Raw genomic sequence first — 12461 nt, 5'->3', positions numbered from 1 at the left:
CATGTGTAAACAAATGTTCATTTCAGGAAAATATAAATCTCCTACCGTGAGTGAGAAACAACATTAAACCAGAAAAAAACAAAACTAAACAAAGGTGGTCCCAATGCTGGTTAAGTGTCCTGTTATCGTCCCTTTAATTGAGCTACAAGTGACCAAGTGTGTGCATCAAAAAGAGGTTCATGTTACATGGAGCGTAATACAATTAGAGACTCAGTGGAAAAATATGAATGTCTGGGAAATTAATGACAGTGGCTCTATTAGCTTGCTTGTACATTCATGTCATCAAAAATCAGTGTCATTCATTCTATACAAGAGTAATTTACACATATACTATTATACAGCACAGAAACCGAGAGCAAAAAGCCTCTCTGGGGTGGCGGAGGAAGTGGAAGGCTAATCGCAGCCATAAAGTTAACTTTTTAAAACATGCAATCTATAATCAAACGATGCAATATCGATCATAAATGTTTTGGTACTCTATTCAGTCACTGGCAATAAAGCAAAACGGAGGGGATAAATTTGAAAGGGGGTTTGCGAAATAAGCTGAAAGGTTATTTTATTTTTTTAAGACGTTGTCTCACGGGAAACTGAAGAGAGCATAAATCTGGGCAGGAGAGTGCTGGGAAGGTGTTTTTTTTTTTTAAAGAGCTGTAAGGGGCAGAAGACGCAGTGGGGTTGAATTATACGGACTGGTAGCCAGTGCGACTCTTCCTCCGACCAATCAGGTAAGAGATAAGCACAAGGATGATTAGGAAGCTGAGTGCCACGCCAACTGCGATGGGCACCAAAAAGCTCAAATCAGAATCCAGGAAGCACTCTTCAGCTGACAGAAAGAGAGACACAGAAAGGACAGGTTAGTGCTTTAGGAGGAAAAACACTCAGAGGAAGTTTGGGTTAGAAATGCAGCAGGAAGCAGTGAGAAGAGGAAACAGCAATCAGCAACATTACAGTAGTGTTGATTTTGGTGGTTGTGGGGATAAATAAGTCAACACAAGGATTTGAGTCAGTGTAATAGTTATTAAAGTAAGTGATGGAGGTTTGGAAGATGCACAAAAACGCCTTTTGCCAAATCCAATTAATGCCGCTCTTATACAAAGCTGGTAAGCACAGCTTAGCATAAACACTAGAAACTGGTCATGTCAGCATCTTTAAAGTCTGCTCATTAACAGGTTAATCTGAAAAGACCGTTAATACAACCTGTGGATTTTAATATGTACAAGTTGTTTGTTGCCATGAAGAGAAAAAAAAAAAAAAATATAATAATAGATTTCTGAATCTAACCACCGCCAGCCAAGAAATTAGTTCAGATTTATTCCTTCTGCTTAATTTGTGCATCTTAAACATTTAATTTAAAAAACATTTTCTGCAAGAAATTGTGGCACTACTGTACTGCCTGGTTTACATGGCACTCATGGTTACATTAGATCAACATCACAGCCTTTATTCTAAGGAGCTGGCAGTTTCTGTATCAGCCGAAGTGCGGCCGAGTTCAGGGTAGGAATCGTGTAGAAAACCAGCTTAAGTGATCTTTTGAGCTGCTGGCACAGACTTCAGTTAAATCTAAAGATGCAGTCTCAGCGTTTCCAGTCTTTACGCGAGGCTAAACTGTAGCTTCAAATTTACAGACAGAACAGCGTCAATTTGGCTCTCAGCAAGAAGAGAATCTGAACACCTATCAACACTACATAAACACAATGATAGTTTTTCCCCACAATTAGTCAAAGGCAGCAACTATCCTTTGTATAGCTGAAAGCTCTAAATGAGAAATTAGAAAGACTGATAGCCGGTAGCCATGCTTCTCCTTCTTCCGATGAAGTAGGCCAGCAGAACAATAAGAATGAGAACAAGCAGGGCAACTCCGACAGCTATGGGAACAAGGAAGCTCTCCCCATCAGCCAGGCATTCCTCAGCTAAACAGGAGTGAAGAGAGCAGAGAGGTGAATGTCTCACAGGCTTAACATAGGACAGAAATATAACATATGGTTACTGAAAGGACAGCCGAAAGATAGAAGTGGTCTGACAAGTAAATCTCCCAGGTATTAAAAGCATAAACATTTACTCAAGTGGTTCAACAGCACAATCTTTTATTTCTGTAGAAAACACTAAAAAGCTCAGTTGACACAATTTGAAATCCAATTTATTATAGCTAACAGCATGAGAGAATGCAGAGGAAATCAGTTGCATCCACATAACACACAACAACAACTGAGATAGTCTTGCAGCACAGATTCCCTTTGTGTGTGCACGTCTCCTCCACGAGTGGAGGGAAATTAAGCAGCCAAACATCACGCAGCGAGTAAGCAGTGAGTTACTGAATGCACAGGACAAAGTTATTGAGCAAAGCTTGTTAGATGATTTGACAAGTGTCTAATTCAAACTCTTAATGCTGCAAAACCATCTTCATCATCAAGGCAACTTGTACAAAGCTGAAATACAAACTGCAACAATCACAAGCAAAAGTCAAAGCTCTTAAGTGCCATTAACTATACGCATATACAGTGACCTGGAAAAAGCAGAATTTCACAAGCATCTTGGGAAATAAAAAAGTAATGATTTCTGGCTGCGACAAGCTGAACAATAAACAGTACTCTGCTTGAATTAACATACAGCTACTGTCGTGTCACACAGCCTGCCTGTCATTACAAAGAACACATTCTGTGGCCTGCAATACCCGACTGCTACTCTGATCCAACTCCCTGATTCGAAAGGTCCTGAAAACTTTCAGCTTCTTTAAAAATCCATTTAATGTCAAGTTATCACTAATTTCAGCACACCAATTAAAGTTATCCTGGCAGTTGTGTGGTTGTTTGCACATTTATTAGAATAATCGGATTAAATTACAGCCTGAGGTCTTAAAGAGACAGGTAAGCTGAAACCTAACAAACAGTTTGGCATTTGGAAAACTGGACTGACTTTGTTAAGAGTTGTAGCACACAGATTAACCAAACATGATATGAACGTGTCAAGTTGTGAGCTAGAGAGATGCACGAGAATTGTGCAACACGTCAAACCATTCCTGCACCATTTGTCGTCATTCCTACTCAGTTTAGTGACATATCTAAAGATGCAGAGCTCTGAACCCAAAGTTTTCAGGGGCTTTAACACCCACTGATCCAGCAGCAGCCACCTGTAGAGCTCAGGCCAAAGCCCAGAATTTTACACAGGTGAGATCATGTGACAGCAGAGTCAACGTAAGAAAAATATAAAGAGTGTTTAAGTGCATTTACATGCAAATATCCCCATTTCAGAATCATCTGTGCTGAAAGTGAATATCTACATAATAGTATGATCCCTTTTCTAAACAATGCCAAAATGTCTTCTGAGTGAGGAAGAGAGAAAACTGCCCCACACAACTTCCGGTTTGAACAGAGCATGTGCAAATTTAATGACTAATGATGGCTTCATCACAGGTTTGTCACTCTGGGGGTCGTCACAATCTGTTGGCGAGCCATTGTTAAAGTAATTAGCGCCATGTGTGCTTTTATATGTTCAATGCCATAACCAGGACAAATATCTTATGTTTCTCCTGCTCTACAGGGGCAAACATGGACTAAGGCATATTCATCTACAGCCTTTTAAAAGGAGCAGACATTCATCTGTGTTAATGAACTTCCAGGGAGGGGGGGGGGGGGGGGAAAAAAAAAAAAAAAAAAGCTGCTGTGACATTGAGGTTTTCAATTGATTTCCACAAATTCTCAATGGGGGTTAAACAAGAAAACAAATGTGTTTTAAAGACAAAAACAAAAAGGGGAATGTCTGCTGAGCGAGTGCAGGATCCTACAGAAACCAATTACATGGTCACATCTTGTGCTAGAAATGTGGAAGACGTTCAGGGGGCTTCGTTTATGAAAAGGTAGACTTTGCATGACCAGATATCCAATTTGAACAAATGCTTGATAGATCTTGCACTTGCCCATTAACCAATAAAAAAACAAAACAAAAACATGAGGAAAACAAAAAGACACCACAAACACTTGGGGGGGTAAACAAGTCTGGTCCTTGAGAGAAAATCCTGCATCTTTATGAAAACCAAAACTTTACACCTCAATGATCAGACAGTAAATTTTGAGTCCCCTCCACACTGATGCCATTTCACAAAACTGTAGATTTAGTTTTAGACCAACTCCTGAATGTGAGACCATGAAGTTAAAGGACCAGGCTTGGGAACCCCCATAACATCACAAGATCGACTGCAATATGAATTTAAAGAGTCTGATATCCAACGTAAGTCTTTCTTCGACCAATCACGTAAGCAATCACTACAATGAGAATCAAGCCAGCCAGAGCAGCGCCAACAATGATTGGGACTAAGATGTTTGGGTCGTCCACTGAACATTCATGGGCTGCAGATAAAGAGAGAGTCAGTCAGCAGGTAGAACAGTGCGTTTGTGATTTAACATTGTGAGACAGACATGTGACGCAGCAGGACAACAGGTCAGATTATCTGTAGTTTGTTTTTCGAGCACACGACACCAAAATCTCATCTCTTTCAACTCAAGACTTAATGACAGATGTTATTGCAGATGTTTATGAAGTAATTAGGTGGATGAACCAGACCTCATTTTCATGATGTTTAGTGCTTTAATTTAAGACTACAAAGGCAATAAAAAGCACAGCTTCCTTCAGTGATGTCAGTAAACTGCTTGCATGTATAAAACTCTGGGGCAACCTGATATTTAAAGTGCTAGCATGCCTGTAGTTCTCAAAAAGAACCGATATTGATAGTATTTACTATTCGATATTGATTTGCAACAGCACAGAGCTTTACCTCCTCCATCTGGAATTTCAATGCAGTCACACAGATGTTAACCTAGCCAGTGCACACATTAACCATCAACTATAAAACATAAGTCATTCTGTTACAATGAAGAGAGCAGCAATGGCTAATCAGCAGCAAACGTGCAACAATGAGTGATAAATTAACAGGATAACACAACTGTGTCTAAAGGTGCTGTGTTTCTCTTAGATTGGATATGATAAGTCTTCCAGCAATTACATTACCTCAAACATTTTATCAGCAACAAAAGTGCAATGCACCAAAAGAAAAGCACTGCACGGGAGATTTGTCAGCACTATGAAGAGAACCTTACAGAGGCTGCCCCTTTTTTTTTTTTTTAAATTATGCAAGACAACTTTTGTTTTAAAGTCACTAATCTTATGAAATTGAGGTCTGGGTCCAAACTCTAACAGGTAAAACTAGCATGTCACAGATCCACAACTATGCACAGTTGTGTGAGCCTGGTTTGGGAGAGGATGATTACCGAACAGTTTTCAACACCAAATAGAATTTCTTTTTTTAATGTCTTCCCTAAATAATAACCTGTTAACCAGCACTGATAAATCCATTAAAAAAAAAAAAAAAATTCTTGCCTTATTCTGATCATGATCAGAGCCACTGTCTGTACACTAGGAGATTTCAAAAATAACCTACCTGTACTGAAAACACCTTTGTTCACTCCGAAGGGCTGCACATGCAGGCTGAAGGTGTGGATGGAGAGTGCGTCGGTGATGTTGAAAGTCTGCTCCTTGTTACACATGTAGGAGCTGCCGATGGATGCCTCCCACAGATTGAGGCTGGAGTTCTCCACAGAAAAATTACCTTCAAGGAAGAAAGACAGCACATAGTTTGCCTTCTTCTCAGTGCATTGCCTGGTGTATGTGATTATACGAGAATCGTTTAGTTACCAGAGCTCGTGCTGACACTGATGTTCAGATCATGCAGGCGGAATTTCTTTGTGTCCTGTAAAAGTTTAGAAACCAAACGGGAAACTGAAGACTTCGTTTAAGTCAACGGCATTACCCGTCACTGACACGGAGATTTAAAATAAAAGCATTTTAAAAGCATTTTTCCTCTTTAATTAATGAGTTGTATAACTTTAGGTTCTCATACCTCCCGTCTGAAGTAAATACTCATAATACAAGGTTACATAACCACCTTTTACTTTGTTTTCCTGGAAGTGGAGTTGTCATGTTAAGGACAGTAAAATGGCTAAGTATGTGCAGTGTGACCCTTGGTAAGTTTGGCAACATTATTTACCACATAGATAAATGATTTTACCTCTGAGGACTTACATTGGTAAAGGTAAACCTGATAGTCATTTTTTTAGATGCCAAAGTAAGCTCACTGCTGTTGACACCACATGATCCAGAGACATTGGCCATATTGGGATCCAAATTCATTTCCTGTAAATTTTAAGCCAGACAGAACAGAAGCAAAATCAACAAATGATAAATTATCTGTCAAGGGGGGGGGGGGGGGGGGGGGGGGTTACATATGAAAACCTACCTCGCCCTTAATACCAATGCGCAGGCCAAAGTTGGCCAGCAGACAGACTGTGCCATTTTCAGTCCTGATGCTGTAGTTCCCAGTAGTGGGTACAGGGAGAGTGGGTACTGGGGTGGTAGTAGGGACAGGCATAGTTGTTGTATTGGGGGCAAGTGTGGTTGTATTGGGGGCAAGTGTGGTTGTATTGGGGGCAAGTGTGGTTGTATTGGGGGCAAGTGTGGTTGTATTGGGGGCAAGTGTGGTTGTATTGGGGGCAAGTGTGGTTGTATTGGGGGCAAGTGTGGTTGTATTGGGGGCGGTGGTAGGGATAGTTGTAGTTGTGGCATTAGGGGCAGCAGTAGTAGTGGTATTTGGACCAGCAGTTGTACTTGAGATGGGTTCATCTGCAGGACAGGAGCTTACTGTGCGAGGAGAAAACAGAAGAACACGTTAACAGAAATGTACAAAACGCTACAGCCAGGATGAGCTGCGTCACAGGTCGCGTACTTACTTTCAGAACTCTTGTTGCCATCACTGATAAAAGCCTGTATTTGCACATCCCACAGCGTCATGTTGACGTCACCACTTTCGATCAGGTCCTCACTTTTGCACGAGTAGCAGGTATCCATGCCTATGTTTTTAATGTCAAGAAGCCCTCTTGCCACAGTAGGTTCTAACAAATCCAGAAAAGTCCAAAAAGTCAGCAAGATCTATCGCCAAGTTTTTAAAAAAAATAAATAAATACACATCAAGAGATGTAGACGTTACCTTTTGATTTAGAGTTAGGGAAGTGGACAGGGTCGCCGAGATTGTAGGTAAAGGTGACTACGTCCGCCTCGTAAACTTCTTCAATCTTGGAGAAGGTTATACTGAAAGCGTGACCCTCTCCAAAATTAAGCATCAGCCTTGAGTTCTTGGCATCACATGTACTTTTAGTTGAATTGGCGTCATCAGTTAAAGCAAACACAGCTGTCTGAGTCTGAAAGACAGTGTAAATGATCATAGGAACTTAATCTGACACACTTGACAAGTTTAACATTTAACTTGTAAGATGGGCAAAACAGAATACATTTCAAATTAATAACAAAATGGATCCACAGCTAATCAAGCAAGGGGTAAGCTCAGACAGTATAAGATGGATGCAGGTAATCAGAATGGCTATTGTGAATCCTCAAGTTGAGTGCTGTCACAGTCACAAGCTAGGCTGAATAGTCATTCTCCAGGGTTCAGTCATTGACTAGCCTTTTGTGACCAATTACCAAAATAAACTTCAATCACATGACATTAGTGTTAGAAACCATGAAGTTATCATGAAAGCATTTCTTGATGTCACTGAGCAAAGGACATGTCTTCAACCAGGAGGCACCCCCTGCTGGTCATTAAAGAGAAAGCTGTGTCAAGGCATTTCTGCTAGGGCTTCACTTTTTAGATTCAGAAGCTGCATCCATCTTCTATACAATCTATGAGCAAAACAAGAAAGCTTCTAATTTTCAGTCCGTGATTACCGACCACCTCCAATCAGCTTTAGATTTTAAATTATGCCAACATGTCCATATTTTTTTCCCCTTTTTAAAAACACAAATACAAGTAAAACATACAGTCAATGCCAATGATCAGCACAAAAGCAGATTCTGAAAACCACAAGTCAAAATTAAGGAACCAGTTCTGTCATGTGTTCATAGAGCTTAGACATGAAGCTTATTTAACACTTGCAGCTACTAGCCAACAGTAGCCTAGTCTATTAACACTTGACAGGAGTTTGTGATAGCAGTTTAACATTGGCTAAATCAAGACTAGCAACATGACTAGCACCCATCCTTCATCTTGCAGGCTTCAAGAGCAGTGGAATTTCATTTAAATTTCACCTGCCCTGACAAGCCCGAACAGCACAGAGTTTGTAAATGCTTCTTGATTTGCAAACAGGGTCTCTCCCCTCCTCATGTTGATTACAGTCTTTAGAGGCATTTTAATGGACTGATGTTGACAAATGTAGGAAAAAGTACAAGTTTAAAAAAAAAAAAAAAACATTTGTGGGGATCCGTTTTATTATAGCTTGTCTTTTTAATTAAAAAAAAGTGTGCGTACCATGTTTACTTATCTTTGTGGGGACCGGAAATTGGAATGTTACTATACTTATGGGGACAAAATGACTGTCCCAACAAGGTTGAAGGCATTTGAAACTCAATAGGGTTTTAGTGTCAGGGTTACAATTGTCCTAAACCTAACTTTAACCTAAGGGTTAAGATTAGGCATCCTTTTTATGGTTAGGGTAAGCAGCTAGGGAAAGCATCATGTCAATTAGATGTCCCCACTAAGATATGAAAACTGTGTTTAAAAAGTAGCATTTTGATAAACAGATCAGATTGTAGGGTTTAAAAGAAACAAATTAACTTTAAGAGATTACTTAAACAACACCTCACAAGACAACACTGCAAGAGCAGGATATCCACCAGGAAAACACCAACTAAAATATTGAATAGCAAAAATGTGTTTTTTCAGGGAACCCCTCATTTCCTCTTCACATGACTGGAACAAAAACACTGTCACAGCTAAAGTGGTCTGATAAGAGCCAAGCTGCTATCACACGTCAGCACAGTATTTATATGGACTGCTGTAGACTTAAGAATCGTGATTCACATCGCTAAGACAAAAAACACCTACCTGGTTGTCAAGATCTTCATAGGTGACCGAGAATGTGAGCTCCAGATTGGCATAGAGGCATAACTTTCCATCTTTTGTGACATTGAACTCAATGCCATGTGATAGCTGGAACACTGGAAAGAAAAGGAGCATACTTAGTATTTTTTTCTTCTGTACATACAATTCTTACTCATAAGAATCATTAATTGTGACATTTTATGCTTTAAAAGGTCGATGAGGGGATGGAGTCAGTCCCTGCAGACCAACAAGTGGGCAAAGTTATGAAGATGACATCACTCACAGGGTCTCACAAAAGCCACACCAATCCACCCTAATTTAAAAAAACAAAACAAACAAAAAAAAACCCACACACAAACAAACAGGAAAAAAAAAAAGTCCAATACCAAGTGTGTTGTCACTTTCATGTGACTGGTCATGTGTTCAGGAAGCAGAAAGCTGTAGCTCATGGAAAATGACCAAAAAAATATAAAGCAAAGCACATTGCAATAAAAGTAAAGCAAATGTGTAAGAGCGCCATGGAGCACACACTATAACAATTTCATAATTTAATGATTAATGTTGATCATGTATGTCTGCTGTGGTGGAACTACAACACTGATAAGATGGACTACAAAATCACCATGTTGTTTTATGCAGGTCATGTAAACATAACTTTCTTATCAAGGCTGGGATCTCAGATAAGACGTTTTCTAAGTAAGTCGTTCATCCTGTCCAACCTCATTTTGTCATCCTGCTGGAGAGAACACCTATAGTAGGTCCTGCCTTCATTACAGCCTTCTCTGGAGGAGGTTAAACTCATGACAGATGTACAGCAACAGATGTTACTAACGCAAGCCTAATCATGGCAAACCGTAAATAATAATAATAATAATAATAATAATAATAATAGTCACCCTTAGAAGCAGCCAATTTTTAGTCACAGTAGCTTAGGCCACCAAGCTTTAGGTTTAACACATCCTATTATTGAGGGCTGAAAACCTATCAGCAGCTTATCACATGACATGATCCCCCCCCTTAAAAAAAACAAAACAACATTTGAATTGAGACTTGCTTAAACTTGTTCTGCGTCACCCATCAGTTAAACTGAGTTTTCCTTTCTAAAAGATGTTCCAGTTTAGTATTTGTTAAAGCAAACAATTTTTCTTTAATATTTAAATGCCAACAGCTATTATTGCAGGGTAGCCAGGAACCTTCGGAAGCACGTAAAAATTTAACTCCAACCTAGATTTTTAACCCCCCCCCCCCCTAAATCATGCGACTCCAGTGCAAAGGAGTGTCAGCATTATTGTGTCCAAAGGTCTCAGTTTCCAGTCCTGGCCTTTTCAAAAACACACAATATAGTGGCCTTGAGTAATATTTCTCCAAGTTTTATAAAAGTATTTCAAAGTTTCTCTTTGGACATGTCATTCATGTTTAGTCCAGTTCTTAAAGCGGACCATTTTCAGAGAAATGCTTGTCCTTTGTGAAACCAACTGACACTGACCTATGAATCATCCAAGCATGACAAACAAGTCACCCGACTCAAGAGATGAACCAGTGTGCTGTCTACACTGACAACTTAAGAGTTGCTTTGTGAACACATTACTGGTTTACAGTCATTTGAAATCATTTTATGGTGAATTAATGAAAAACCAAACAACTCCCACACAACTACAAATACAGACTTAAATGTTCAAGATACTCCGGACCACAAAAATGTGCGTGCAATTAAACAAAGGCCGAAGTCCAGTTATACGCCAGCTGTGGTTTTAACCGCATGCTCTCATCATCTCAGGTCTGCAGGTAATGTGATAAACCTATAGAGTCCACAAGACATACAAGTGTTCATGAAATCTCTTACAGGCAGATATACAATCTCAGCTATACCTTAACAAATTTCAGGGCACTGAAATACCCCCTTTATTATCAGAGTAAAAAGGTACACAGCATAGTTGCAACAGGGCCCGATAAGGTGGCATATTTTCGTATCAGCCTGCAATAGATGAGAACTTTCCAGAAAAACTACTAGACAAACAGCGATCTATCCAGCTAAGCCCAGTAATTAGAAGTTATCGTCACTTAATCAAATAAGCGTCTGTAAAATCAAAGACTCTTCAATAATCCAGATCTGTAGTTCTACTCTGCATTTGCTTAGCTTTTTATGCTACACTTTAGCGCTACGGTAAATCGTTTCAGCTTCACGGTCACGTGCCAATTTCCAGCAAACTGTCAAAAAGCTAATGCTAACTATCGGACCCACGGCTCGTTTAATGTCGCACTTTCTATTCATTTCTGCTCTTGTAACCTTGATCTGTTTTAGGCCAGTATTATTTAGCAGAGGATAGGACTCCGACGGGTTTAGGCTTCATGATTAACTGGAACTTTCGCTTCTAAACCTGGTGTTATCTAATCACCAAGCCATCAGACACTAGCAATTGTTGTCCAAAACATTAGCTGCAAAATTAACGCGGAAATAGCTACTTTTTATTTTTGAGTTTTTTGTTGCCGTTTTTTGTTTTTTTCCCCCTGGTAATAAAGCAGCTATATATGTGTAAATCTGAAAGCTACATGCGACCGCTTGGCTGCGTTTCAGTTTAGTGTTGACGTATGTAACAATTAGCCATGAAGCTACGACGGCTAACCATCACGACTGAACCGCTTAAGGCCTGTACTTTATACTCACTCTAAGCAAACACGTTTGTGTCAGTGCAGTTGAACACATCTTCAACTACGTTTATACTTTTGTCATGTTTCTCAGGTCTTTGTCTGAATTTCTACGAACATTATTGCTAAGGATTGTCTTATTGCATTGGAGTCACACTGGGTTAAATATGTACACTTGGGTTTTAAGGGGTATTTATTATTTTCTTCTTTTTTTTGGGGGGTTGTATGAAAGCCCCAAACGCAATTTCATTGTTCTTGACAATGACAATAAATAAATAAATACTAAAATACTAAATACTACTCTGCAATTTTCCTTTCCAGAACAGCGGTAAGATTTAGCCCTGAAGCGACAGGCCCGGCGCGTCCCAGAAGTTTAATCACGCCACTTCTCAGAAACAGTGAGCGATTTTTCCCCCCAGCCCCCTTCTTTAAAGTTAAGCTATTTTGAAGACACTTACCGATTCCAAACACAAAAAAGAAAAGGCAGCGAGACATCATGGCTGGGCAGTTTGCAGGGTCAGCCGCTGGAGAGAAAACAACCGACGGAGACGCTCAGTCAGTGGTGTTTGGCTGCAGCTACCACCGACGATACCAGGAAATGACAGTCATATGACAGACGCTGACGTGCCAGCCCTATAAGAGGTGTGGAGCCAGGCCCACACCTAAATCTCGTTGATGGACTAATTATTGGCCCGTGTGCGTTTTAAAGCTCACACGAACCTAAGTGTTTAATAGCGCCTCATAAAATCTTCACCAATGATTTCATACTATTATAATTAGGGTGACTAGATACCTCCCTTTATGCCGGACTCGGCTTCTCAGTTAACGAAAGTGAACTTTCACGAGAAATACGCTGCTGTGCAAACGTTTTGAGCTAACCTGCATTTCTTTA

The 12461-nt window shown here is 39.9% G+C and overlaps 1 protein-coding gene across 2 annotated transcripts; it reads right to left on the bottom strand.

Moving 5' to 3' along the window:
* Positions 1-792: 792 nt before the first annotated feature.
* On the bottom strand, positions 793-12163 carry lamp2 (lysosomal-associated membrane protein 2). Of its 2 annotated transcripts, none has more exons than XM_085363327.1 (9): positions 12028-12163; positions 8927-9039; positions 7034-7244; positions 6777-6938; positions 6287-6687; positions 6073-6183; positions 5686-5740; positions 5432-5599; positions 793-1910 (listed from the first exon to the last, which is right to left on the bottom strand). In XM_085363327.1, the coding sequence occupies exons 1-9, from the start codon at positions 12065-12067 to the stop codon at positions 1768-1770; spliced, it is 1404 nt and encodes a 467-aa protein (XP_085219453.1). In that variant the 5' UTR covers positions 12068-12163; the 3' UTR covers positions 793-1767. The 2 variants fall into 2 exon arrangements, with proteins under 2 accessions (XP_085219453.1, XP_085219463.1); XM_085363337.1 differs by lacking the exon at positions 793-1910 and adding an exon at positions 1918-4343.
* Positions 12164-12461: the final 298 nt, after the last annotated feature.

This window comes from Diplotaxodon limnothrissa, linkage group LG2 (assembly GCF_057381915.1).
Source record: "Diplotaxodon limnothrissa isolate DT_005_m linkage group LG2, D_limnothrissa_male_GT1.1, whole genome shotgun sequence".
NCBI lineage: Eukaryota > Metazoa > Chordata > Actinopteri > Cichliformes > Cichlidae > Diplotaxodon > Diplotaxodon limnothrissa.
Note: the sequence above shows the minus strand (reverse complement) of the source record. Positions and strands in the feature narration are given on the sequence as shown.